At 54.8% G+C, this 27,922-nt stretch overlaps 3 protein-coding genes across 7 annotated transcripts; 2 read left to right on the top strand and 1 right to left on the bottom strand.

Annotated features, from left to right (window-relative positions):
- Positions 1-7,125: 7,125 nt before the first annotated feature.
- LOC140691846 (melanoma-associated antigen 8-like) lies at positions 7,126-9,015 on the bottom strand. Its single transcript, XM_072956077.1, has 3 exons — positions 8,836-9,015; positions 8,170-8,238; positions 7,126-8,095 (listed from the first exon to the last, which is right to left on the bottom strand). The coding sequence occupies exons 1-3, from the start codon at positions 8,893-8,895 to the stop codon at positions 7,217-7,219; spliced, it is 1,008 nt and encodes a 335-aa protein (XP_072812178.1). The 5' UTR covers positions 8,896-9,015; the 3' UTR covers positions 7,126-7,216.
- A 7,119-nt stretch (positions 9,016-16,134) lies between these two features.
- Positions 16,135-21,357, top strand: LOC140691868 (melanoma-associated antigen 10-like). Of its 5 annotated transcripts, none has more exons than XM_072956171.1 (3): positions 16,135-16,241; positions 19,710-19,850; positions 20,048-21,357. In XM_072956171.1, exon 3 carries the CDS (start codon positions 20,048-20,050, stop codon positions 20,846-20,848), a length of 801 nt encoding a protein of 266 aa, XP_072812272.1. In that variant the 5' UTR covers positions 16,135-16,241; positions 19,710-19,850; the 3' UTR covers positions 20,849-21,357. The 5 variants fall into 5 exon arrangements, with proteins under 5 accessions (XP_072812272.1, XP_072812274.1, XP_072812271.1 ...); XM_072956173.1 differs by lacking the exon at positions 16,135-16,241 and adding an exon at positions 16,321-16,576 and having other exon boundaries at positions 19,750-19,850; XM_072956170.1 differs by lacking the exon at positions 16,135-16,241 and adding an exon at positions 16,321-16,576.
- Positions 21,358-26,011: 4,654 nt separating this feature from the next.
- LOC140691910 (heat shock transcription factor, X-linked member 3-like) lies at positions 26,012-27,708 on the top strand. The gene is made up of 2 exons (XM_072956344.1): positions 26,012-26,585; positions 27,002-27,708. The coding sequence occupies exons 1-2, from the start codon at positions 26,091-26,093 to the stop codon at positions 27,524-27,526; spliced, it is 1,020 nt and encodes a 339-aa protein (XP_072812445.1). The 5' UTR covers positions 26,012-26,090; the 3' UTR covers positions 27,527-27,708.
- The last annotated feature ends 214 nt before the right edge of the window (positions 27,709-27,922 follow it).

The following is a 27,922-nucleotide window of genomic DNA, read 5'->3' as shown; positions in this document are numbered from 1 at the left end:
GCACAAATTCTGCTGCCCTTAATCATCCCATCCTTCACACTGCCCTGATATTTCCCCATGGCTTCTGGCCTCTGTGGCCAGAGATGCTGAGCTCTCTCCCAATTTTCACAGTGAAACAAGGGTAGAAGTTTAAACTTTTCCTCTTACCCATCCTGCCATCTGCTTTTATCCAACACACACACACACACACACACACACACACACACACACACACACACACTTAATTCCATTCTCCCGTGTAATGTTTTCCGGGGTTGATTTTGGAAACAGAAGACAAAATCTCAAGATTGACTGTCATCTTGGCAGATAAACTTAGAGCACTAAATCTGTGGGGGGAAAAAAGACAGAAAAAAGAAAAGAAAGAGAGAAAGAGAAAGAAAAGCAAAAGGGGAATTGATATGGTCACAATAGTTCATTCCCCATCAATGGATATGGCATACTGCTCTTTGGGGGAGCTCTTTAGCCTGAATCTACCAGTAAACTTGTATAATGCCTCCGTCAAGGCCTTGTATACATATTTGTTAGGCTTCTTTTTAGGTAACATTTAACTTTTATTGCAGTTATAAATTGAGGTATTTTTCTGTTACGTGTTCTAAATAGTCATCGCTTTTGTATGGCAAGGCTCTTGGTTTTGCTGTGGTGATCTTCCATCCACTATTTTTCTGAAATCTCGTATTCATTTGACTCTTCCATGGGCCCATTCCTTTGAATCTGCTTAGATACGTCATCGTGTTGTGACGAGGAACATTCATTCTTTCTTTTCAATATATGTATTTCTTATTTATTTTGATATCCGTAGCTCGGGCTTTCTGTTTCAGGGCAGCTTCAGAAATCAGAGGTGATCACATCTTTTTAGGACCTGTTCATGACAAGAATGCTTCTAACATTTCACATTTCTGTATGTTTGCTGCCAATTGTAGGAAAGGGAATTTACCTTCCAATCTTACCTTGCTGAAGTTCCTGCCATGAACTCGTGCTGAATATCTTTCAAAGGCTTTTCTGTCTCCGTTGACCTGATCAAAACTTTTTTTCTCTGCGGATTTGTTAACACAGGGATTTACACATGAAGTATTTTTATAATGTTCAATGTTTATGTCTTTTTTTTTTTACATTTTTATTGATTCATAATCATTTTACAGTGTTGTGTCAAATTCCAGTGTTCAGTACAATTTTTCAGTCATACATGGACATATACACACTCATTGTCACATTTTTTTCTTTGTGATTTATCATAACATTTTGTGTATATTTCCCTGTGCTATACAGTGTAATCTTGTTTATCTGTTCTACAATTTTGAAATCCCAGTCTATCCCTTCCCACCCTCTACCCCGCCCCTCCCCCCGGTAACCACAAGTCTGTATCAATGTTTATGTCTTGAACACAGCCTGTGCTCTGGTCTGTCTTATGTCCCTCTGAATTCATATGCTAAAATTCTAACGCCTGATGTGATCGTACTAGGATGTGTGACCTTTGAGCTTTGAGAAGTATTAATTTCACAGGGGAAGAACCCTCCTGAGAGGGATTAGTGCCTTATCAAAGGGACTCAGAGAGGTCCCTCACCCTTTCTGTCACGGGAGATACCAGGAAAAGTCTATTAGTACCCTGAAGAGGGACCTCACCCAACCATGCTGGCACCCTGAACTTGGACTTCCAGCCCGAGGATGGTGAGAAAGAAATTCCTATCTTTTGTAAGGTCTGCAGTCTATGATAATTTGTCACAGCAGCCCAAACAGACTAAGGCAGACTGTCTGTTTATTTCACTGCTATGTTGACTATGTTATTCATTTAATTTGGATCTTTTTCTATGTGAGTGACTTTGGCCTGGATGTTTATACAGCTTTCACGCCTTGATTCAAACACCAAAGCAAACACACAAACAACGAATCCTACAGCTAACCTCATACTTAATAGTAAAAGCCTGAATGACTTCCTTCTAAGACTTACAAAAGCCCAGGGTGTACATTCTTAAGCAAATTCTTTCGAGGCATAGAAAACATGGAAGTCTAGACCAATGTAACGAAGCAGGTATAAGAAGAAAAAAAGATAAACAGATAGGAGAAGGAAAAACAAAACAGTCCCTATTAGAAAATGACATCAACATCTGCCTAGAAAATTCCTAAGTGCGTTTAGCAAGGTCACTGGACATGAGAACAATATAGAAATATTAATTATATATTTTTGTACACTATCATTGTTCTTAAAATTGAAAATTGGAAAAAAAGATCAATGTCATTTATAACTAAGAACTAAGAAACGTGGAACGAAATCCTTAGTATAAGTCCAACAAAATATGTGTGAGATATGTGTGCTGAACACCACAAAACACTGATGGAAGTCATCAAGAAAGAGATAAATAGAGAGATGTGTGGTTTTCATGAATCATGAGTCAATATTGTCACGATGTTAATCATCCTCACATTGTTCTATAGAATCATCACAATCACAAGGAAAATCCCAGCAGGAAGGAAACAGCTTGGTAGTTCTTCAAAAGCTAAACGTAGAAATTAACATATGACCCCTTAATTCCATTCTTAGGTATATACCAAAAAGGCTTGAAACTAGATACTCAAACAAGTACGTGTACATGCATGCTCGTTGCAACTCTTCACAAGAGCCAAGAAGTGGAAACAGCCCAAAAGTCCACCAGTGGAGGAATGAGTAAACAAATTGTGTCACGTATCTATATCTATAGCTATAGCGATATATCTACCTACATGTATGTATATATATGTATTATGTATGTATGTGTGCATGTGTATGTATGTGTATATTGATACATACGTACCATGGAATCATATCCAGCCTTAAAGAGGAATGAAGTCTGGTATATGCTATGTAATGGTTATATCCTCAAAAACATGATACCAAGTGAAATAAAGCAGACACAAAAGGTCATATGTTGTATGATTCCATGTGTACGAAATATTGAAACTAGAGAAATCCGTGGAGACAGAAGTTAGATTACTAGTTGTCAGGGGCTTGGGACAGGGAGAAGCTGCTTAATGGGCAAGAATTTTCCATTTGAGGTGATGGGAATGTTTTGGAAATGGGTAGATGTCTTGGTTGCACAACTAAATGCCACTGAAGTGTTTACTTTAAACGGGTTAATTTTGTATGAATTTTACCACAGTATATTTTTTAAATTCCAGCAGGATTTTTTTCTAAATATAAATGTCTGATTCCCAAATGTATTATGAGTAACGTCTTTATGTAAAGTCAAAGAACTAGAATAGTCTAAACAAAAGAGAGTATCAGTATCAAAGGTCCCACACAATTTAATGTCAAGACTTTACTATATAACAGGGGATGCAATCTTTTCATGTGGTTTTGGTAGATTTTGTGTGTCATATAGCTTCTGTTGCAACTATTCAACTCTGCTGTTGTAGTGCAGAAACAGGCATAGGTAACGTGTAAATGAAGAGGCATTGCTGTGTTCCAATATGAACTTTGCTTACAGAAATAGGTGGCAGAAGGAGTTTGGACTATTAGCCATACTTGGCCAGTCCCTAGCGTTATTAGCAAAGGGCCAGTCAAATAGGCCAAATGAACGTAACAGAAAGTTCAGAATAGACCTGACAAAAGTTGCAAAGCAATCCAATTATGCTAGAATAATTGGACGTGTGTGTGTGTGTATGTGTGTGCGTGTGTGATGTGTGTGTATGTCTGTCTGTGTGTGTGTGTGTATAAAACACTGAGAAACAAAAACCAGAGATCTCAACCCACACCTCAAAAATGAAGATAGGCTTAAATGTACGGATGAAAACTAGAATGCTTATAGAAGAAACCATAAGAGAAAATCTTTGTGATTTTGGTTCTCTAAGATTTTGTAAAATTTATAGAGTCAAATCAGAATGATGAAAATGTTCTGGACTTAGATAGCAGTGATGGATACAAAAATGTGTGCAGTTCCTAAAAGCCACTCTGAAGTGTACACTTCAGAAGGGTGATGGTATGGTATGTCAATTATTTCTCAGTAAGAAAAAAGTGCCCCAGACTCTAACGATTTCTGACAATCTATGTCTTGCCCAGTATACACCAGAGATGTCTATCAGAGAATAGAAAAAAGTCATTCAAAGGTTCGAAATCTTTCACTCTCCACACTGCAAGTTACAGCAGATGGCAACTTCATTAACCCATCTACCTTAGAAGGGCATTGTTATGAACATGCTTGCAAAAGCTGCGTCTGCTCTTACAGTCCCATAGATTTTGGATGGTTGTGTTTTCATTTTCATTTTCATTCACCTCCAGGTATTTTTGATTTCCACTCTGATTTCTTCGGTGACCCACTGGCTGTTAAATAGCATGTTGTTTAGCCTCCACCAGTCTGTGGGTTTTGCAGGGGTTTATTTGTATATGACTTCTAGTCTCAAAGAACTGTGATGGGAAAAGTTGCTTGATGTGATTTCAATCTTCTTAAGTTTGCTGAGACTTTTTTTGTGATCTAGCTTGTAATGTATCCTGGGAATGTTCCATGCACACTTTGAAAGAATATCTATTCTGCTGCTTTGGGATGAAGTGTTTGTGTGTGTGTGTGTGTGTGTGTGTGTGTGTGTGTGTAAATATATATACAGTTATTTATAACATAGATATGTAAAGTCCATCAGGTCTAAAGTGTCATTAAGGCCAGTGTTTCCACATGGATTTTTTTGCCTGGATGATCGATTCATTCATAGAAGTGGGGTGTTACAGTCTCCTACCATTATTGTGTTACTACCGATTTTTCTCTTCACGTCTGTTAATAATTGCTTTCTGTATTTAGGTGCTCCTATGTTGGGTGCACATATACTTATAATGTTATATCTTCTTTTTGGATGGATCCCTTCATCACTTTGTAATTCTTTGTGTCTTGTTACAGTCTCTGTTTTAAATTCTGTTTTGTCTGATATAAGTATGGCTACCCTGGCTTAGTTTTTATTTCCATTTGCATGGAATAACATTTTCAATCCCCTCACTTTTAATCTATGTATGTCTTTAGATCTCAGTTGAGCCTCTTGTAGGCAGCATATATATATGGGCCTTCTTTTGTATCCATTCAGCCAGTCTATGTCTATGATTGGAGTATTTAGTTCTTGCACAATTAAAGAGATTATCAATCAGTAGATTCTTATTGTCCTTTTGTTAATTGTTTGGGATTTTTTCCATTTTTTTGTTGAGTTCTAGTCATTTTACAATATTGTGTCAAATTCCAGTGTAGAGCACAATTTTTCAGTTATACATGAACATACATACATATATTCATTGTCACTTTTATTTTGCTGTGAGCTACCACAAGATCTTGCATATATTTCCCTGCACTATACAGTATAATCTTGTTTATCTATGCTATATATGCCTGTCAAGATCTACAAATTTTGAAACCCCAGTCTGTCCCTTCCCACCGCCCCCCCGCCCCCTTGGCAACCACAAGTATATATTCTATCTCTATGAGTCTGTTTCTGTTTGGTATTTATGTTCTTCTTCTTCTTTTTTTTTTTTTTTTTAGATTCCACATATGAGCAACCTCATATGGTATTTTTCTTTCTCTTTCTGGCTTACTCCACAGCACTTTCCTGCCCTGTCCTCTGCAGTAACGCCCACAATGCCGGCGGGCTGGCAAGGTGCTCTCTGGCGCTGAAGCCAGGACACAGGCTCAGCCTCGGAAACTCAGCAGCCCTCCACGGGACCGGAAGTGCCCGAGCACCTGCTCAGGTGGCATCAGGGACCCTGAAAGCCAGGACCTTCCTGTGCGGCAGGCAGCAGACTAGACACAGAGGAAGGATGGTTAACTAGTTTCTCTTTACAAATCAGGCTAGAATACCCACCAAGAACCATCTTTCATCTCCAAGGAGGATTCTGAGCTGTTTTGTATTCAGCCTCGGCGGCCGTTGCCTCCCTGCGATTTCCAGGACCATTCCGCACCTATGGCTTTGGAGTCTGACCATCGAGGGAAGCTGCGCCATCAGTGTAAGTGTCCAGCAGACCGTTTCCAAGAACACACCCCAGTGTATCCTACCGCGCGTTTGGGGCGGTTACCAAACCTCTTCAACTATATATGCCAGGACGGAGTACACTGTGAGCCACATCAAACGCCACTCCTCCCTGCAGCTGGAGCATTCTGAGTGTCCTAGCAGCTCAGGCAGGATAACCAGGTCTCTAAGCATCCCTGAACAAAGTGCATCTTCCCCTCTCGCCCAGGAGATGTATCCACGATCCCAGAGGGACTGCTCAGAGCAACCTCCCACCTGACACGTTCCTCTCACCACTAACAAGTGCCGTCTGCACGTCTGCCTGCCGCCACCACCCAGCTTCATTACCATCACCTCCCACAGAAGGACCCCCGTCCCCCCAGCTTCCCAAAGCCCCGAACTGCCCTGGCACTGGGCACTTACACTTGGGTGCTCTTTCCCGCACCCCCAACCCCTCGCCCTATTTTTATTTGCCCTGTGGGACTTAGGAGACATTTCACCAACGTCCCGACGTGACTGCGGCTCCTAGACTATCCTAGGTGTGGGCTGTCCTGCTTTTCCGACTGTCCCCGCTGCTAACCCCGAGCCCTCCAGAGAGCAGAGGCTCAGCGAACATCTGCGGAATAAATGAAATGTTGAGCAGGGATCCTACTGATTCACACTACATTTCTCCTTTCTTTACTAGCCAAGAAAATCCAAGAGATAGATAGATAGATATGTCTATGTATATGGGTTTTTTTGGTTTTGTTTTGTTTGTTTTATAGAATGACAGAGGTGAATGAAAAAATTAGGTCAAACAATATATTTTTTACATGTATTTCTCCATTGACTGACCCACGTCAATTCCATCGATAACTCCTTTCATATTTCCAGGGAAACTTCATCCAGATACCACGTTACCTCGTCCAGGAATGCAAACTAATCTGGAAGGTTAATCATGTTGCTTTACAAAATAGGAAAACTCTTAGACTTGAATGGATCCGCAAAAATACACGAGAGATAGACGTCACTGACAGAGACACTGACAACATTTATTCCTTCTATTAAGAGGATCAGCACTTAAAAGATTTCTGATAAAACAGAGACAAATTTCTTTGTAATCGTAAGGAATACTAACCAACAAAGACTATACTCCACCTGGCCTGGGGCCTCACTCCTTAGAAGGCTGACTGCTCGCTCTCCAAACACAGGGTGAAGGATGGACTCCCTTCCTGCCCGGCAGGAGAAGCTGCTGGACAGGGGCCTGGAGGAGCCCGGCTGCAAGTCTGGCTCAGGCCTCCTCTTCCTCATCACTAGCAGCCTCATCTGACAGGGATGGGAAGGAACTGGGACCCCGTCTACTGGCCCTGTGTAAATGCTCCAGGACTTGCAAGTTGCTGATCTCCGCGTGGGCCCGGGGGCCCCACAGGAACTCGAAGCGAGCGGGATCGCTGTTGGCCACCTGCCGGTACTCCAGGTACCCCTCCTGCACCCACACTTTGGTGATGAGCTCCCTGGGCTCCCCGTAGATGAAGTGCTCCCTCCCAGCACGCAGCCCCAGCTTGCTCAGTGCTCCCCACACCTCCTCCTCAGGGAGGCGCTCTCCCTCCAGGTGGATCATGCAAAGGAGCATCACCAGGAGGCCGTTCTTGGGCATGCTCTGCCCATCGCCCAGCATCCCATCACAGGTGAGGCCCAGGGTGGGGACCAGGACATACCAGTGGCCCCCGGGATCCACCTCCTTCACATCCACCCCAAACACCAGCTGCATGTACTCAGAGGCCTGGCTGAAGACCGCAGGGAAGTGGTCCTGGTATTCTCTGAGGAAGATACTCAGCATTTCTGCCCTGGTGGTCGGCTGCTTCCGGTGATACTTGAGGAGCAGGAAACCCACCAGGTCAGTCACCATCGAAGGCGCTGCATCATGGAGCAGGGACACGGCACAGGCAGAGTAGGAAGAGGAGACTGAGGAGGAGGAGGACCAGGGGGATGCGCCCCCCTCCCGCTCAGCCTCCATCTGCTGAACATCCATCAGGCCCCGGGAGTCTCTCGGGTCCTGAAGGTCTTCCGCAGCCTTGCGGAGCTCACTCATCTCAACGGGAGGCACGATGAGTGGTGTCGGGCAGCCGAGAGGAGCGAGGGAAGGGGTGACAAATGGGGACCCACGGGCCTGGGGGAGAGAGGGTGTGTCAGCAGGCTGGGCTGAGAAACCCACCCTGGGGGGCTCTGACAAAGGCCACTTACTGGTCTCCTCTCCAGGGGTGCCCTCGGCCTCACAGGGGCTCTCCTGCTGGTGGACGGTCGTCTGTGAACCTGTCGGGGGAAGTGAGGCAACTCCTCAGGGTGCAGCCGGCACAGCCGAGGTTCTGGGGGCAACAGGGGGTGTGTGGAGTGGACGTTGGCCTTGTGGGTTCCCCTCTGTTCTGGGAGCCCCCGGGTACACACTCAGGGCCCACACCTCAGCTGGCACTGCCGGCCTCCTGTGCTCTGTGACCCGAGGACACGTGTCTCACACCGAGGCCTTCACCTCCCGGTGTCTGGAGCCCCTGGGAGAGAAAGGAGGGGAGACCTCGGGTCTACACTGTGGCACAGCCCTGGACCCGCGTGTTGGCAGGAGGCCTGGGCTCTGGCAGGTTCCCAGTCTTCTAGGGTGGGAGGTCCTGTCCCCGCTAGCTCAGGGTCTTCACCGTGACTCCAAGCGGGACCTGGGATTCTGCTCTCCAACCACCTGAGTGCCCCTCCTTATAATAAGTCCCCGGTCTCTCTGAGCCCTGGATGCGGAAGTCAAGACACACCACGTGTGCTCATCCCGCCTGGGGGCCTCCCAGGGCTGACAGCAGGGGCAGGATCGGTTGCGTCCCCTCTGTTCTGGGGTCTCTGGTACCCTCACTCCTCCCTTGGGGTCCTCACCTTGAGTCTTGGCAGGAGCTGAGATTCCCCCCTCAGCCCGCCTGAGGCCCCGCCCGTCATATCAAGACGCCAGTCCCTCCGAGACCCGCATTTCACGAACTGCTGCGTGAGGTCATCCCGCCCCGTGGTCTCCCAGGACTGGCTCTGTTCTGGGGTCCAGGGTCCCTGAATGCTAAGTCGCGGTCGTCACCCTCACTCCCAGGCGGCTCTGAGATCCCCGCCTCCTTTCACTATGTCCCCAGTCTCTCTGAGACCCTGATGCGGAAGTCAGGACAAACCTCGTGGGCCTGACCTCCCCTCGGGCCTCCGGACAGCTGATAGCAAGGGCGCCTTTCTGTGGGGTGGCCTATCTTCTGGGTCCCGGGTCCCCTCAGTTCTCCCTCAGCGTCGTCACTCAGGCGGCATGTCGTCTCCCCTCTGCCCACCCGAGGCCCCGCCCCTCATCCCTGGACCCCAGTCCCTCGGAGACCCGGATGTCAGGAAATGCTGCCTGACGTGATCCCGCCCCATGACCTCCCAGGACCGACTGTGTTTTGGGGTCCAGGGTCCTTCACTGCTCGCTCGCAGTCGTCACCTTCACTCCCAGTGGGACCTGGGATTCTCTCTTCTGCAGATCTGAGGGTTCCCCGCCACCTCACACAAAGTCCCCGGTCTCTCTGAGACCAGGGAGCCGCAGTCACGACACAACACGTGGGCCTGTCCTGCCCTCGGGCCTCTGGGCAGCTGATAGCAAGGTTCCCTGTCTGTGGATGGTCTCTTTTCTGGGTTCCGGGGCCCTTCCTTCCTCACTCAGGGTCCTCACTTTGACTCAGGCAGCATGTGGTCTACCTTCTGGCAACCCGAAGCCCCGCCCCTCACCCCAAGACCCCAGCCCCTCTGAGACCCGGATGGCAGGAAATGCAGCCGGTGCTCACCCTGCCCCAAGGTCTCCAAGGCCCAACACTGTCCCGGGGTGCAGGAATCCTCCGTTCTCCCTCGGGGTCCTCACTTTCACTCAGGCGGCATGTAGCCTCCCCTTGGAACCCCCGAAGCCCCGCCCCTCATCCCAGGACCCCAGTCCCTCTGAGACCCGGATGTCAGGAAATGCTGCCTGACGTGATCCCGCCCCATGACCTCCCAGGACCGACTGTGTTTTGGGGTCCAGGGTCCCTCACTGCTCGCTCGCGTTCTTCACCTTCACTCCCAGTGGAACGTGGGATTCTCTCCTCTGCAGATCTGAGGGTTCCCCGCCATCTCACACTAAGTCCCCGGTCTCTCTGAGGCCAGGGTGCCGCAGTCAGGGCACAACACGTGGGCCTGTCCTGCCCTCGGGCCTCCGGACAGCTGCTAGCAAGGTTCCCTGTCTGTGGGATGGCCTCTTTTCCGGGTTCGGGGACCCCTCAGTTCTCCCTCAGGGTCGTCACTTAGGCGCCATGTCGTCTAGCCTCTGGCCACCCGAGGCCCCGTCCCTCACCCCAGGACCCCAGTCCCTCGGAGACCCGGGTGTCAGGAAATGCCGCCGGTGGTCACCCTGCCCTGTGGCCTCCAAGGTCCAACACTGTCCCGGGGTGCAGGATCCCTGCGTTCTCCCTCGGGGTCCTCACCTTGACTCAGGCGGCATGTAGCCACCCCTTGGAACCCCCGAGGCCCCGCCCCTCATCCCAGGACCCCAGTCCCTCCGAGACCCGGATGTCAGGAAGTCAGGACCCCACGAGTGCTCATCCCACCCTGGCCCTCCCAGGGCTGACAGCAGGGCCGGGGATCTTTGGGGCCCCTTCTGTCCTCCCTCAGCGTCCTCAGCTTCAGCCCTGGCCGGGTCCTGGGACGCCCCCTTGTTGACCCGAGCCCACACCCTCACACCAAGGCCCTCACTGCCCTGAGACCCCCAGAGGAGTCTGTGGACTCACATGAGGCCACCAGGCCCAGGGCTTCCCAGGACTGTGGACGCCAGGGGCTGAGATGGATTCCCCGGGGATCCCGCAGCCCTCCCTCTGCTCCTCACCTGGGCTCGAGGCTGGGCCTGGGCCTGGGCCTCTCCCTCTGCCCAACAGATTATGATCCCATTGTACTCCGACCCTCCACAGCCAGGACCCCCGAGAGGGAAGTGGGGATGAGGGGGTGGGGATCTGATCCTCGCAACCCAGCCTGGAGTCTCCCAGGGGAGACCGCAAAACCGTCCTGGATGCCTGCCCCCGCCCCCGCGTCCCCTCACACGGTTCTACCTTGACTCCTGGCAGCACTGGGCTCCTTCCCTGTGCAGACCTGAAGCCGGCCTCCCTCACCCAGGACCTCACCTCTCTCACCTCCCAAGGGTGGGGCATCAGTGCACGTGACATCCGGACCCAGTGCCCTGGAGTCTGCCAGGGCTGTCGGGGGCAGGTAGGGGTGCCGGAGGTGGATTCCCTGGGGTCCTCAGTCTCCTGTGTCCTCACCTTGACTCCTGACAGGATCTGGGAGCCACCCTCTGCCCTCCTGAGACTGCGTCTCTCAGACCTAGCCTCTGACTCCCCGAGTTCACTGAGGAGGTGGGGGCCGGGGACTGTTCAGCCTGACAGCCCCATCCGGGGGCCCCCAGGATTCCCACGTGGGGCCGGTTTGCATTCTTAGGGACCCTCTGTTGTGGGGTGTTTGGACCCCTCTGTCCTCATCCAGGAGGGTCCTCACCCATCCTCGCACACAAAGGCTGCAGTCCCCGCAAAGATGCTGGAGGGGACCTGCCTCCTGGTGACCGTGAAGGGGTAGAGAGCAACACACCTTCCCTCGGGGCCTCCTCGACCACCAACCTGACTTCGGAGACGGTCTGTTTGAAAGACTTACCTTTTCCTGAAGAGGCTGAGCAGTGGCAGGGGAGTTGCGGATCCCTTGCGTTGATGACTAGGTAATAGTACCTGTTCCAGAGCCGTGACTTTCACTTGTTAATTCTCATGCATAGTAAGAAGTACGTTTCTCATCTGCACCTACTGTGCGTGTATCTATGACACGTGTGTAGGCTGTGTGTGCTTATGTACGCGTACATCCACGCACCACCTGTGTATGCACTAACGCGTGTATCTGGATGCATGTTTATATTTTACGAGGGTTCGTATGTACGTGCAGACGGTATACATACTTAAGGTGTAAAAGTGCACCTGCTATAACCACGTGTGAATGGCTCTGGTACCGCCACCTTATTGTCCGTGTCTTCCTTACGTTCTGTTTAAGTGACGTGTTTTGCACAGGCCAGTCCTCACCCAGGTTTGATGTCAGGTGGGTATTAGCAGAGTCTCAGGAGGGAAATGCCTCAACTGACCCATCTTTCTTGCTGTCCCGGTAGAGCCCCAGGGCTGAGGCATGTGTGTCCGGGGCCCTGCCCCAGCTGTAGGCACGAAACCGCTCAGAAGCGGGAGATCTTTCCTCCTACCGGTCCTGCCATCTGCGTCTGTGCAGCCCACAGCCCCTCCCCCACTCCCTGCTGCCCCCGCCATCCCGCAACAGAGGAGTCAGCTCCCCACAGACAGCAGTCATCCCTTCGGGTGTCCTCATGTTATTTTAAAGCCTTTATTTTTATAGCACCTTTAGGTGCACAGAATAACAAAGAGAAGGTACAGGGATTTCCCATTTACTTCCCGCCCCCACACCTACATAGCCTGCCTCCTTATCAGCAACCCACCAGAGTCGTCCATGTGTCAGAATTGATGGACCTACGTTGTCACCTAGAAATTAGAGTTTCCCTTGGGGTTCACTCTTGCTGTTGCACATTCCCTGGGTTTTGGCAAACGTGTATGACATGCCCTCATCACTGGGGTATCATGCAGACTATTTCACGTCACTAACCACCCTCTGCTGTACAGCGCCTATTCATTCCTCTCCCCACAGCGCCTGCAAACACTCATCTTCTTAGCGTCTCCATCATTTTGCCTTCACAGAACGTCACATAGTTGAAATAATACCGTATGTTGCCTTTTCAGAATCACTCAGTTTGTAATTGCATCGAAGGTTCTTCATGTCTATTCCTTGCTTGATAACTCATTTCTTTTTTGCACTGGGCGACACTCCATTTCCTGCACATACCAAAGTGTATTTATTGACCGACGTAAGGACCTCTTGTTTGCATCTATAGTTTGGCAGTTCTAAGTAAAGCTGCTATAAACATCCATGTGTAGGTTTCTGTGCGGACACAAGTTTTCAACTTCTTTGGGTAAATACCCATATGGTTTCTGGATCATACGGTAAGAGTTTGTTTACTTTTATAAGAACCTGCCAAGCTGTTCCAATGTAGCTGTACCATCTTGTATTCCCACCAGCAATGAATGGGAGTTCCTGCTGCTCCAAATCCTCCCCAGCATTTGGTGTTGTCACTGTACCAGATTTTCCCAATTCCAGTACGTGTCTAGTTACGATGTGTGTGTGTGTGTGATCATCAAGTGACTCCTCACACCTGTTGATCACTAGGTATCAAGCTGGGAAAGGCACAGTCAAGCTAAAGATTTTGAGACTCCTGCCCAAAGCATCAGGAGGCAGCTTCAGTCACACTGTGTGTGCAAGATTTTGTCCTCTGGACATCGTTCCTATTCCTCTTTCTAGGAGGAAAAGCAGAAGAGGCAACTGGAAAGCTCAGAGGAAAAGAATTTAGGATGGCTCTAGGTAACTCAGATTGGTTCCCACCTTGAGAGACCGTGTGTGAGCCCAAACGCTTCTGAAGCAACCACGTGGCGGGCACATCCTCCAAGTCGGAGCTGTGACCGTGAGAACTTGGAATGTGGCTCTGGGTGAGGAAACGTTTCCTCGGGGGGCCAGGGGAAAGGCCGACGGTGGAAACTTTCCCTGACACTCAGAGAGTCCCCAGAACACCCTCGCTCACAGAGCTCTGTGGTGGGCTGTGTGGATCAGGACGGAGCACCTGCAGAGGTCCTGATGCCTCCTCCCCAGGGCCAAGCCCCTCAGCACAGTCCATTCCCCTGTGCTGGTCCAGGGCCCCTGAGCGTCACCCATGCTGGGTCTAGAACAAGCTATGTCATGTCTAAGCACTTCTGGCACGCGAGGGGTCCCATTCTCAATAACAGAGCGGCGGTGAGAAGAGGAAACCCACCTGAGTCAGTGGACCGGGAGATACACACTGGTTCAGAAGCCTCACACTGTGGGGAAGGCACATCGTACACGCACAGTGACAACAGCTGCATCTACTGTCCACGTCCTTGGCCCAGACATTGTAGGGACAGGCCACACCGTGTGTAAACGCGCACCAGTGCTTTCAACGGGTACGATCACTATGCCCGTTTGACGGGCAGAAATCGAGGCACAGACGGTTTCCACGACTGGCTCGGCTTAGCGGCCGCAGGACACACATTCAGTCTGAGCTTTGTGTGTGTCGAAAGCCCTGTGCCCCACTGGTCTGAGCCGACTCGCCAACACTCACGGGGGCCCCAGCTGTCCTGCACGCTGTCCTACCAGCTGGTGCCTCATGCCACGTAGCTGAGAACACAGGGAAGCCAGGCATCGGTGCTCAGGAGAGCCTGACACCGGATTCTGCCCACGTGGCCTGTCCCAGCCCCGCGGGATCACCATCCATCCTGAAATGGAGACGGGGCCCCAGGAGGCGGGTCTGGGTCTAGGACAGAGGGTGTGAGGATGGAGAAGGCTCCTGGACGTGGGGGTAAAGGCTCGGCCCTCTGAAGTCTGCTCTTGTGTTCAGGCTGGGGCCCTGCTCCCACTTCCTCCTGCCCACTCTGCTCGGCTTCTCTCCCAGCCGACTGGGGGGCCCACGTTCTCCTGCAGGCTCACTGCCCTGGGCAGATGGGGTGTCAGGCAGGCGGCAGGCCTGTAGTTCAAAGCATGGTGCCCTCGGGTCCGGTGGGCTCTCAGGGCTCCCGCAAGGGGACGGGGATCCGCGCCTCAGGGCCCAGGGCAGGCACCTGTGTCTGGGAACTGCCCAGGTTTCCACATGGGGCACACGTGGCATGTTTGGTCCATGTGTGTGGTGTGTGGATGTACGTGTACATAAGCACATACAGTCTAGACATGATATAGATACACGCACAGTAGCTGCAGATGAAAAATGTAGTTCTTACTATGGATGAGAATTAACAAGTGAAAATCACGGCTCTGGAACACGTACTATTATCCAGTCATCAACCCAAGGGATCCGCAACTCCCCTGCCACTGCTCAGCCTCTTCAGGAAAAGGTAAGTCTTTCGAATAGACCGTCTACGAAGTCAGGCTAGTTGTCGGGGAGCCCGCGAGGGAAGGTGTGTTGCTCTCTGCCCCTTCACGGTCACCAGGAGGCAGGTCCCCTCCAGCATCTTTGCTGGGACTGCAGCTTTTGTGTGCGAGGGTGGGTGAGGGCCCTCCGGGGTAAGGACAGAGGGGTCCAACCACCCCACAACACAGGGACCCTAAGAATGCAAATCGGCCCCGCGCCAGAATCCTGGGGACCCCCGGGCGGGGCTGTCAGGCTGATCATTCCCCGGCCCCCATTTCTTCAGTGAACTCGGGGAGTCAGAGGCTAGGTCTGAGAGACGCAGTCTCAGGAGGGTAGAGGGCGGCTCCCAAGTCCTGTCAGGAGGCAAGGTGAGGACACAGGAGACTGAGGCCCCCAGGGAATCCACCTCCGCCCCACCCCCGACAGCCCTCGGAAACCCCTGGGCTCGGGGTCCAGATGTGATGGGCACTGATGCCCCAACCTTGGGAGGTGAGTGAGGTGAGGGCCTGGGTGAGGGAGGCCGGCTTCAGGTTTGCTAGTGAAGGAGCCCAGCGCTGCCAGGAGTCAAGGTAGAACCGTGTGTGGGGACTCGGTTTGCAGGCATCCAGGTCGGTTCTGCGGTCACCCCTGGGAGACCCCAGGCAGGGTTGCAAGGATCAGATCCCCACCCCCTCATCCCTGCTTCCCTCTCTGGTGTCCTGGCTCTGGAGGGTCTGAGTCCAAGGGGACCAAGCTCAGGTGGGCAGAGGGAGGTGTCCAGGCCCAGCCAGGAGTCCAGGTGAGGAGCAGAGGGAGGGCTGAGGGAACCCATGGAATCCATCTCAGCCCCTGGCGTCCACAGTCCTGGGAAGCCCTGGGCCTGGTGGCCTCATGTGAGTCCAGAGACTCCCCTGGGGGGTCTCAGGGCAGTGAGGGCCTTGGTGTGAGGGTGTGGGCTCGGGTCAACAAGGGGGCGTCCCAGGACCTGATGGGGCTCAAGCTGAGGACGCTGAGGGAGGACAGAAGGGGCCCCACAGATCCCCGCCCCTGCTGTCAGCCCTGGGAGGGCCTGGGTGGGATGAGCACTCGTGGGGTCCTGACTTCCTGACATCCGGGTCTCGGAAGGACGGGGGTCCTGGGATGAGGGGCGGGGCCTCGGGTGGCCAGAGGGGAGATCACATGCCGCCTGAGTCAAGGTGAGGACCCCGAGGGAGAACGGAGGGATCCTGCACCCCGGGACAGTGTTGCACCTTGGAGGCCACAGGGCAGGGTGAGCACCGGCGGCATTTCCTGACATCCGGGTCTCAGAGGGACTGCGGACCTGGTTTGAGGGGCGGGGCCTCGGGTGGGCTGAAGGGAGGCTCCATGCCGCCTGAGTGAATCTGAGGACCTTGAGGGAGGATCTAGGAGACTCTGGACTCCAGAATAGAGGGGACCCCAAGCTATCTACCCCTGCAGTCAGCCCTGGTAGGCCCTGTGCTGATGAGCACATGGCAGCGTGCCCTGACTTCCGCATCCGGGTCTCAGACGGAGTCGGGATGTAGTACAAGGAGGGGGAGCTCAAGGGGGCAGAGTGGAGAATCCCAGTTCCTGCCGGGCGTCAAGGTGAGGACCCTGAGGGAGGCCTGAGGGGACCAGAGACCCCAGCACAGAGTCGGTCCCGGGAGGTCATGGGGCCGGATCACCTCAGGCAGCATTTCCTGACATCCGGGTCTCAGAGGGACTGCGGACCTGGTTTGAGGGGCGGGGCCTCGGGTGGGCTGAGGAGAGAATCCCAGTTCCTGCCGGGCGCCGAGGTGAGGACCCTGAGGAAGGACTGGGGACACCCTGGACTCCAGAATTGAGGGGACCCCAAGATATCTACCCCGGCAGTCAGCCCTCGGAGGCCTCAGGCCGGACGAGCCCACGGCAGCGTGCCGGGACTTCCGCATCCGGGCCTCGGAGGGACTGGGGCGCTGCTGTGGGGAGCGAAGCCTCAGCTTGGGAAACGCAGGGCGGAGGGCCTGTCAGGACAGTGAGCAAGGACTGTGAGGGAGGACTGCGGGACCCTGGACCCCAGTACAGAGTCGTTCCTGGGAGATCATAGGGTGGCATGACCACAGGCACATTTCCTGACATCCGCGTCTCAGAGGGAATGGGGCCCAGGTTTGAGGGGCGGGGCCTCAGATGGGCTGAGGTGGGAATCCCCGTTCCTGCCTGGCGTCACGGTGAGGATCCTGAGGGAGGACTGAGGGAACCAGAGACCCCAGATCAGTGGGGACCCGCCGAACCGATCCTGCCCCTGCTTTTATCCCTGGGAGGCCCCAGGGCGAGATGAGCACACGTTGCTCTTTGGTGTCTCGACTTCCCCATCCGGGTCTCAGAGAGACTGGGGCCTTAATATAAGGAGGGGGGACCTCAGGTATGCAGAGCAGGGTATCCCCGGTCCCCCTGGTAGTCAAGGTGAGGACCCTGAGGGAGGACCAAGAGACCCTGCACCCCGGAACAGAGTCGGCCATGGGGGGCTATAGGGCAGGATGACCAAAGGCAGCATTTCCTGACATCCCGGTCTCAGAGGGACAGGGCTCCTGGTATGAGGGGCGGGGCGTCAGATGGGCAGAGGACAGAATCCTAAATTACCAGGGGGCAATGTGAGGACCGTGAGGGAGCCTTTGCCCTTGTGCTGGGTCTTGGAGGCCCCAGAGCAGGGTGACCAGGTGAGATGTTTTCTGACCTCTTACTCAGAGGTCCTTGGGAGGTGAAGTCCCTGGTCTGAGGAGTGTGGCTCAGATGTGCAGAGGGTGGTCTCCCCGGAACCCCCAGTAGGACTGGGCAGACCCCCTCCCCAGGTAGAGGGGGCCTCAACAGAAACTTGCTCCTCTGGTCCTTCCTGGGAGGCCCGGGTGTAAGTCAGGAGGCATCACCTCCCCACTTTATCCTCAAACTCAGTGCGATGGTGGTGTCGGCCTGCAGGGGACAACCTCATGTTAGCGGAGGGGAGGGTTCCAGGACTTGCTGGGCGTAAATGTGAATGTCTTGATACTGAGAGTAGAGAGCGAGCCCACAGAATCCGGCCCTGCCCCCTGTCATCCCTGAAGTCCCTGGGCAGGAGTGGCCAATGGTGCTGCCCCCTCACCTCTGCCCCAGGCTCTCAGGGAATTCAGACCTAGTTCTGAGGTTGGCAGAAGGAGCCACAACCGGTCAGCAGCAGAAGGACTCACAGGATGTGCCAGGGCTCAGGAAAAGGACCCTTTGGGTGGATGCAGGGCATGAGGAGACCCTCACCCCAAAAGAGATGGGAACTTACAGTGTCCGGCTTGAGCTGTTTCAGCCCTAGGAGTCCCCAGTCAGGTCTGGCCGGATGGGGCCTGCCATCACTTCCGTCACGTGGTTGGGGGTGGGGTATCTCAGGGTGTGAGGACCTTGGTCTGAGGGGAAGCATCAGGCCAGCAGAGGGAGCGGTCCTAGGATATCCCACGTGTCAAGGCAAGGACTCTCCGTGAGGACCAAATGTACCCCGCCATCTCAGGAGAGGAAGGACCCCACCGGGTCCAGCTGACCCGTGTTCCCAGCCCTGGAAGGAACAGTCAGTGGTGGCCCTAAGTGCCGTGCTCACTTCCATCCTGGGTGGGAAGGTGGGAGTCTTCAGGGAGTTGAGGTCTGGGTCTGACGGGCAGATGTCAACTCGTCATCCCAGGTGGGGGCAGGGGGGAAGAGCAGGCCCTGGCGGGAGTGAGATGCATGGCCTCCAGGCACTGAGGGCACCTCCGCCCAGGGCAGAGGGGCCGATCCCCGCTGCCAGTGCTTCTGGTTTTTTCGGGGGGCTGGGGGTGGATGTTGTGTAAATGGATCCTGGGACCAGTTTCCACGTAGGGGAGAGGTTCCCCGGACCAACAACAGTTCTCAGACAGCAGCAGAGTGTTCAAGAATTCAACTGCGTTCTGACACCGTCTAGCCAGAGATGGCATCAGACCCTCTGGTTCAGGCTCAGTCCTCCAAGACTGCCCTCCCCCCACCACTTCAGAAGCCCACCGCAAGGCAAGGTTCTTCCCTGTGCTGCTAAATGGCCAGCTGTAGGTTGGGGATTCCAACTCCCTCCTCCTTGGGTTTCCACCGCTGGTGACAAGTCGAGGCTGTTACTTGTCCTTCTGAAAGACGTGTCCTTCTGAAAGACCTCCAGAGGTTGCCACGCCCTCCTCCTCAGGTTTGGTTGATTTGCTAGAGTGGCTCACAGGTCTCTGACAAACGTATTACTTCCTAGATCACCAGCTGAACATAAAGGGCATGAGTCACGAAGAGCCAGATGGAAGAGGTGCTAGGGCCAAGGTGTGCGGGAGCGGGGCCGACTTCCCCGCTCTCTCAGACAGTGCCACTTGCCCCAGCTCTCTACCTGCTCACCAACCCAGAAGCTCTCCAAACCCATCCTCTTGGGGTTTGACGGAGGCTTCATTACATAAGCACGATTGGTTAAACCATTGGCCATTGGCAATTGAACTCAAATCTCCAGCCTTTCTCCCCTCCCTGGTGGTGCTGGGGAGGGGCCAAAAGATCCAAACTTTTAATCACATGATTGGCTCTTCTGGCAACCAGCCCCATTTTAGGTGCTTTGCAAACACATCTCATTGACATGAAAAACAAAAACAGCACATTCATCACTCTCAACACTGAGGACATCCCAAGGGCTTTGGGAGCTGTGAACAAGGAACTGTGCACAGAAACCAAAGTCAATGACCAGAGGTATCCTTGTCCTGAATCACAGCAGGGAAGGGGCCTCCTCTCCTTTCTCTCCCGGCTTTCAGGGAGGTGAGGACCTTGGTGTGAGAGGACGGGTCAGATCCTATCTGAAGGAACCACGCCTTGGCGACAGAGAGAAGAGTCCCGGGTCCTCCCAGGAGTCAAGGTGAGGGCCCGAGGGAAGGGTGAGGGGACCCGCACGCCCACAACAAAGATGGGACACCAAAGTAAACCTCGTTCAGCCCTAGAAACCCTGGGAAGGTCGATAAGCTTGTCCTCCCACAAGGCCACTGGGTCCCCACCTGTCACCGCTGCCCAGACTCCTGTCAGCTGCCAACACCTGTCATTATGTCCCTGGTTCAGATGAGTGAGCTCCGCCAGGCTGTGGAAGACCTTCAGGACCCAAGAGACGCCCAGGGCCTGGTGGATGTGCAGCAGCTGGAGGCTGAGCAGGAGGGGGCCGCATCCCCCCGGTACCCCTGCTCCTCCTCAGTCTCCTCTTCCTACTCTGCCGGTGCCGAGTCCCTGCGCCAAGGTGCAGAGCTTTCAATGATGGCTGACCTGGTGAGCTTCCTGCTCCTCAAGTATCACCGGAAGCAGCCGACCACCAGGGCAGAAATGCTGAGTATCCTCAGAGAATACCAGGACCACTTCCCTGCGGTCTTCAGCCAGGCCTCTGAGTGCATGCAGCTGGTCTTTGGGGTGGATGTGAAGGAGGTGGACCCCAAGGAGCACTTGTACATCCTGGTCCCCACCCTGGGCCTCACCTGTGATGGGATGCAGGGTGGTGAGCAGAGCATGCCCAAGAACGGCCTCCTGGTGATACTTCTGGGTGTCATCGTCCTGGGGGGAGGGGGGGTGCCTGAGGAAGAGGTGTGGGGAGCACTCGGTGTCATGGGGGTGTATCCTGGGAGGGAGCACTTCATCTACGGGGAGCCCAGGGAGCTGATCACCAAAGCGTGGGTGCAGGAGGGGTACCTGGAGTACCGGCAGGTGGCCAACAGCGATCCCGCTCGCCACGAGTTCCTGTGGGGGCCCCGGGCCCACGCGGAGACCAGCAAGCTGCAAGTCCTGGAGCATTTGTTTAGACTCAACAGTGAGGGTCCCATTTCCTTCCCGTCCCTGTCTGAGGAGGCCGTGAGCAATGAGGAAGAGGGGGCCTGAGCCAGACTTGCAGCCGCGCTCCTTCCAGGCCCCTGTCCAGCAGCTTCTCCTGCCGGGCAGGAAGGGAGCCCATCCTTCACCCTGTGTTTGCAGAGCGAGCAGTCAGCCTTGGAAGGAGTGAGGGCCCGGGCCAGCTCGGGGGGCACGGCGTACAGCATCTCTGGGCTCCTCCCGTCCTTTACGGTGACATGGAAATTGATCTTTGTTTCCTGTAGGTGTTTTTCAGTGCTGTTCCTATTAATAGAAGATTTAATAAGCTTCAGTATCTAACTTTGTGAATGACAGTGATCACAACGTGTGTATGCTTATCCAGTTCAAACACAACAGTTTTCCTCTTCTGTAAAGGAGACTGAAATCTCTCTCTCTCTCTCCCTCTCTCTTTTTTTTTTTTTGGTCATCCTGGATGACATAATATGGAATTGCAATTAGAATTGTTTGGGAAATGTGAGAGTAATTAGCAATGATACAGATGAGGGAAGATTTAGAACAATAAAAGTAAAAATAATTAACTTGCTTCTTACCCCTTCTTGTTTGTCATTTTATACGTGTAATATCCCTATGTTTAATTGGGTTTCCATGGGTTATTTAAGAAAGTAGGAGAAAATCAGTGTGAATCAACAGGATCCCTGCTCACCATCTCACTTCATCCGCACACATTCACCGAGCCTCTGCTGTCCGGAGGGCTCTGTGTTAGTGGGGACACTAGGAAAAGCAAGACACACCCCACACCTAGAAGGACAGGCTAGGAGCCCAGTCACATCAGGAAGATGGTGACATGTCCCTGAAGTCCCACAGAACAAGGGAAAGAAGCGGCGAGGCGGAGGGGGTCCGGGAGAGAGCACCCAAGTGCAAGTGCGCAGAGCCAGGGCAGGTGGGGGCTTTGGGAAGCTGGGCTTCCTTCTGTGGGAGGTGACGGTAATGAAGCCGGGTGGTGGCGGCGGCCAGACTTGAAGAAGGCGTGTTTTGGGTTTGAGAAGCCACAGTTCGGATGGAAGGGCGGCTGGGAGGGGGCAAAGGTTGTTCCTTGACTCCCTTCCTAGGAGCTCGGTGTTGAGTCCAGCTGGGAACCCTCCCCCACCCCTCAGTGTAACCTAGCCTCTAATCGGGAGAATTTACTTAGTTTCATTTAGGAGACATGCTTTTTGGCTGATTAGCTCTTCCACATCCTACTGAGCTGCGTGTTCTCTAACATGACCTGGATAACAAACCAACCAGCCAAGTGCCAGAGGAGGGAGTGGGAGGGTCTGGGGCCAAAGAAAATCAGAAGCACCTGCCAATCATCGCGGTTCCAACAGGCAGCGCGCCCCGCGCGAGGTGCTTGGCGCACATCACACGCACCCCTGCAGTCCTGCGGGACGGGCCTCCTCACACCCGCCCACTGCACAGATGAAGACCCTGAGGTCGTGGGGCTCGGGAACCTTCCCAGGATCACGTGCTAGTAAGTGACGGGGTGGGGCCGAGACCCCTGGTCTGAATTCATCTAGAGCCCACGCTGTGCCCACCCATCGCAGCCTGCGGCCCACCTCCTGACCCAGAGTCCACTTCTCTCCTCAGTGTCCTCGTGGCATCTGTCGGGTGACAGAAAGTAGGATCCTGAGGCCCAGGTAGTAAAAGCTGGACCAAGAAAGGAAGGTGACTGTGACAGTCAAAGCCAGGGTGAGGACTGTCTGCGGTTTCTTGAGAGCTGACCCTGCCAGTTGGTGGCACTGCTGTCCAGTCCCAGCCCTTATCCCACACGACAGCACCCTGCCCTGGTCCCCTCCTTCCCCGGGGCCCTCCTGGCCAACTCGAACCTGACCTGCTGACTTGGTCATCACAGGGGGTGGGGGTGTGGAGAGAGAGACAGAGACAGAGACAGAGAGAGACAGAGAGAGACAGAGACAGAGGCAGAGGCAGAGACAGAGAGAGACAGAGACAGAGAGACAGTCACGGAGACAGACACAGGGACAGAGCGAGAGCCAGAGCGCGAGACCGGGCTTGAGACTGGGATTGGGTTTGTGGTTGACTGGGTCTTGAAGGCCACATTTCTTATGGGATAACATCCCTAACATAGACTTTTCAGAAGCTGCAGAAAAGTTAACACTAGGGAACATCCTGACACCGTCTCCCTGTCCCCAGTGGGGGAGGGGAGCGGCCGTAACAGAGCTTGCCTGGGGCTCCTTTGGAAAGTGCATTGCACCCGACGGCCCCTGTGCCATTTGAGCTTCTAAGGATGGCTTTCCCGGGTCTCCTTGGCTTTGGACAACTACGAAATGAGTCATCACTGGACAAGGAAGACTCCCCTTTGCTGCTGTCCCTGTGGGGTGCAGGTGGCTTCCGGGCAGACACAAGGCCCCCAGTCTGGGCTGAGGCCGTGGGCTCGGGCGTCCGCAGTGGACCACAGGCCGGCTCTACTTCTCCGTCAGGCGGATCCTAGGCCCACGACTCCACCTTCCCCGGCCCGGGCCGGGCCTTCCCTGCCACCTGCCCCGGGTCAGACGGGAAGAGTCCACGGCGCTGCGCCGCAGAGCGCTCAGCACCGCCAAGGGACGGCAGGCGCCCTCCGACCTGCTCGAACTGTCGCAGTGACCGTGCACAGCTGCTTTCAAGGACACTGAAGCCAGCTCCTGGGCGACATACAAATTTGTTCGTTCCAAGATACGCTGGGGACCACGTTCACGTCCTGTCCTAGTCTGCTGTCCTCAAGGACCTCTTTCCGGGTCTGGAGGGGGAGGCAGATACACCCAAGCTCTCAGGGAGACAGGAGCACCCCACCTTGGGACTGGACATGCAAGGCGGGCTGTGGGAGCCTTGGGAGGGAGCTTGGGACCACAGGAAGACCCGACTGCCGAGGTGGCCTTGAAGCCGGGCCGGCCTTGAAGCCGGGCCCCAACATGCAGAGAGGCCTGTGGATAGAGACGGGCATTGCCACCCGACGAGGCAGCTTGAGGACATGCCCAGACAGGGGAGTTCTTGGCGGGTCCCAGAGCAGCCGGGGACTGGGTGCGGGTCTGGCCCAGGGCCCATGGACGGTGACGGAGAGCGGTTGGGGGTCCTCTGGGCTGGCGGACACCGGGGGCTAAGGCAGGCGCAGCGGCCGGCGGGCCAGGCTGGGAAAGGCAGGCCTTGGACGTCGTGAGGGCTGGTATCTGAGTAACAGGTGTCCTGAGCCATGGCTGAGAGCGACCCCTGGGGCGCGACACAAAGCCACGGCCCAGCCGGCCCGGGGCGGGGGCGGGGGCGGGGAGGGCAGGGGTGCGTGGGATGGAGGGAGGCAGACCTGTGAGGGGGCAGGCCCACCAGACCCAGGGTGTGAGGGAGGGCTGGAAGGAGCGGGCGGCAGGCGAGGCCACAGGGCTGGGATCGGCCCGCCGATGTCCCAGCCTTTTGGCCCCCTCCTGAGACGCCCCCGTGGCCTCCACTGAAGTTCGAACTCTAAGGACACGTCCCTGCAGGAGGGAGTGACCCGAACAAGTGCTCTGTAAACCTGTTTAGAGGCACAAAGACCTGCGCCCAAGCTCCAGTCTCGGCCTAGGAGCTCCACAAAGGCCGACAGCCCTCAGACTCGAAGGCCCCTTGGGAGAATCTCTTTCGAACCCCTTGCCCTCCCCTTCTGGAACAGGGAGTGGCCCTCAGAGAGGACAGACGCCTCTCCTTAGCGGCAGAGCTGGGATGAGGACCTAGGAGCCCGGCAGACGGGCCTTTCCAGGTCCCATTCTCTCTCCCTGTGCAGTGACTATGAAGAACAGTCACCACAGCGGCTACAGAACACGTGTCCCCCCAGACCGCTGTCCTGTCTGTCCTGCCATCTGTGGTGAAGACGGCTCTCGGGCTGGACTTGTCCCATCCCACACCCAGAGCCTCATCTATTTTCAGTCACACGTGGACGGGCTTTCCGTTGGTCACGTCTAGCTCAACAAGTAGGAACTGTCCTTGGCAGTGAGTCTGTAGAGTAGGCCCCTTGAAAAGTACCGGACCCAGAGCAGGCAAAATTATTCAGTGTACCTGCCACCGAGGTGACGGCGGGACAGGGACCCAGGGCTGGGGGCGGGGCTGGCTCGGGGAAGGCGAGCAGGGCAGGCCTGGGAGCAGACCAGGGAAATGCTTGCTCTCAACAGATCAGAATACATGCTGAACCCCCAGATCAAGGACTGCAAAGGGGAAGAAGCAGGGCAGAGCCGAGTTGGAAGCGGAAGGCCAGCAATCTGGCAGGGCAGGAGCCTAACCCCCCCAGTGACAGGGAAGAGGGAAGAGGGCCTTAGAGCAGCCTCAGGGGAGGCTGAATCCGAGGTCTGAGGGAGGTGTTCTGACGCGGACTAAGGCAGGTGTTCTGAAAGTGAGTGCTCTCGGGCCACGAGGAGTTTCTATGGCAAGAAATGGGCACTAAAGAGGATCCCATGTGCTCTGGAGAGGGGTGGGGCTGCGGACAGCAGAGCTCAAAAGGAGGCTCCAAAGCACAGGGGAGGATGCGGCCATCCGCTCACGCGGCACGGGGGGAACCCTATGTGCCAGGTGCTTTGGTGACACTGAAGTGGGACGTGGGGAGTGCCCCCACACGCTCCCACACAGCCCCACTCTGGGGACAGCTCGACCCAGGGGCAGGAGAACGGGACACTTCCTTATGGCCCATCAGAGCTGGACCGACCAGCCAGCAGGAGCAGCTGGAAGAGACCAAGGCAGGAGCTGTTGGGGGCGGGGGGGCGGGCGCTGCCAGCCAGCCCGGGCCAACCAGCGCACTCGGACCACCACTTCCGGGAGGTGCAGTCGCCCGGGGCCCATCTCACCCCTGCCGCCTTGGTGGCAGCCAAGCCAGGGCCAGCCAGGGCCAGCCAGGGCCTGGCCCTTGAACAAATCGGAGGCTGGCAACAGGCCTCCCCAACCTTTGGGGATGGAAACAGGATCATGTCTCTCCGCCCACTCAGGGCCTGGCCCCTGGGAGAAAGGTGCCTGGCAGCAGATGGGAGCCTTTCGCCGGGACCTTGAACATACCTTCCTACACTTCTGGAAAACAGAGAAGCTGGGGGCTCTGTACCCCTCCCCTCCCCTCCCCTCGGCCAGGGCTCCCTGTCCAGACCAACTCTGGGACCTCACGTGACACATAAAGAGGACGATGACCAAAGTCGCTGGTTGCCCTGCTACCGAGATTCTAGAATTCTGCGGACACTATTTACTGGGCGTCCCTGCTCAGACTGAAGGCACTTCTGCCCTGAGAGCTCAGTGATCTGGTCTCAGGGAGAGCATGTGCCTGGTCTAGACTAGCTGCATGGCGAGTCAGAGCCCCGACGAGGAATATACGGCCACGGCGGCCCCCGCAGCTGATGGAGAGCCCCCAGCGGGGGCCCCATCGGGTTCATCCCCAGATCCAAAGGTGGATTCGAGGGAGATTTTGGAGAAGCCCGGCGACCAGGCCGAGAGCCAAGATCCAGGCTCCCAAGACAACCAGCCACCACAGGACCCAAACCCAGGTCCCGCCAACGTGGACGGAACCCACGGTGTTCTTGGGCTCTCCTTCCCGAGAAAGCTCTGGATGATAGTGGAGGACGAGGCCTTCAAGTCCGTGCGCTGGAACGACAAGGGAGACATGCTGATCATCGAGGAAGACCTTTTCCAGCGGGAGGTTCTTCGCCGGCGCGGCGCAGACAGGATCTTTGAAACAGACAGCTTGAAGAGCTTCATCCGCCAACTGAACCTCTACGGGTTCAGGAAAATACACCTGCCCGGCACTCTGGGTCGCTCTCCGGGGAAGAAAAGGCTGATGGTAACGTAGACAGCCCTTCCGTCTCCCGAGTTCTCTGTTCCTGGAACAGCTTCCCAGTCCTGAGCGGATGAGTGATGTGCTGAACGGGGTTCATTCCCGAGGGGGACTTTTTTCCTGCGAGCCAGTACTGAATGAAGGCTGAGGCAGTCCGGCGTGTCATGTAAGGCTCGCCCCTTAGAGATGCCCTGCGGGTGTGACCGAAGACCCAGGGGCCACTTCACGTCAGGGAGCTAGAGTGACACCTCAGCCCAGGCACCACGTAGCTTTAGTGAGCGCACACTCCAGGGCGAAATAAACCTTGCCAGGAATTTAAAAAGACCTCTTCTCCACAGTCAAACAAGACCTTTATGATGGAGGTGGGCGGGGAGGAGTGAATATTTCCCCCGAAATGACGAGAATGATTCATGTCCTTTCAGATCTACCACAACTGCAACTTTCAGAGAGAGAAGCCCCTGCTGATCGAGAACATGTGGAGAAAAGGTGACCCGAGAGCAACTGCTCGGCCCGCTTCCAGCGCAACCACCCCAAAGAGAAAGAAGCAAGCCGCCCCACCTATGAGATGCACCCAGTTTTTCCATCAGAATGACTCCACCAAAGATGCCGACAGGAAGACCCAGAGGGAAGCCCCCCGTGCTCAGGTGCCCAGCGGCATCCGGGCCTTCATGCTCCCTGGCGTCCTGTCTGCCGGCCGGGTGGCCAGGTTGGTGGTAGTGCAGCGTCCCTCCAGCGAGCAGGGCGGCCCGAGTGGGGAGGGCACCTCCAGGAATGTCACGCTAGTGCCCCCGGCTACTGCCGGAAGGGACGGTGCAGGGGAGCTGCCCAGAAGCCCCCCTGTTTGCCCCGATCCCAGCTCGGTGGTGTCCACGTGCAACACGGGTTACTGCATGCTGCTCGCGGCCCTTCTGCTCATGGCCCCCAACCAGGAGGCCCGCGGCAGATGAAGAGCCCGAGGGCTCTTCAGATTACAAGTGTGCTCTCTGCGAACGGTTCAAGGACAACCCAAAGCCCTGAGCTCACATACCACTAGAGACACACGAAGAGCACCGTCCTGTAACCATGAACATTTTGGGCTTTAATAAAGACAAGCAAAACTCCCCGGGGCTAAATAAAGAATCTGCGAGAACCGCGGGTCCGTGTTCTTTCTCGCGTTCGATTCCGCACACGTCTCACCAGATAAGCCCGCGGAGGCTGGAGACCCCGGCCGGGGGCAGGCTTTGGTCCCCATCGGCCTCTTTCATCTGAAGCTGTGGCATTTCGGACACCCGCCCAAGGAGGTGGGGAGCGAGCACTGAGGCGAGCCCAGGAAGGTCTGGTCCCCTGGGCCGGGCCTGCCCATC

This window comes from Vicugna pacos, chromosome X, assembly GCF_048564905.1.
Source record: "Vicugna pacos chromosome X, VicPac4, whole genome shotgun sequence".
NCBI lineage: Eukaryota > Metazoa > Chordata > Mammalia > Artiodactyla > Camelidae > Vicugna > Vicugna pacos.
This window is presented reverse-complemented; position numbering and strand designations above follow the sequence as displayed.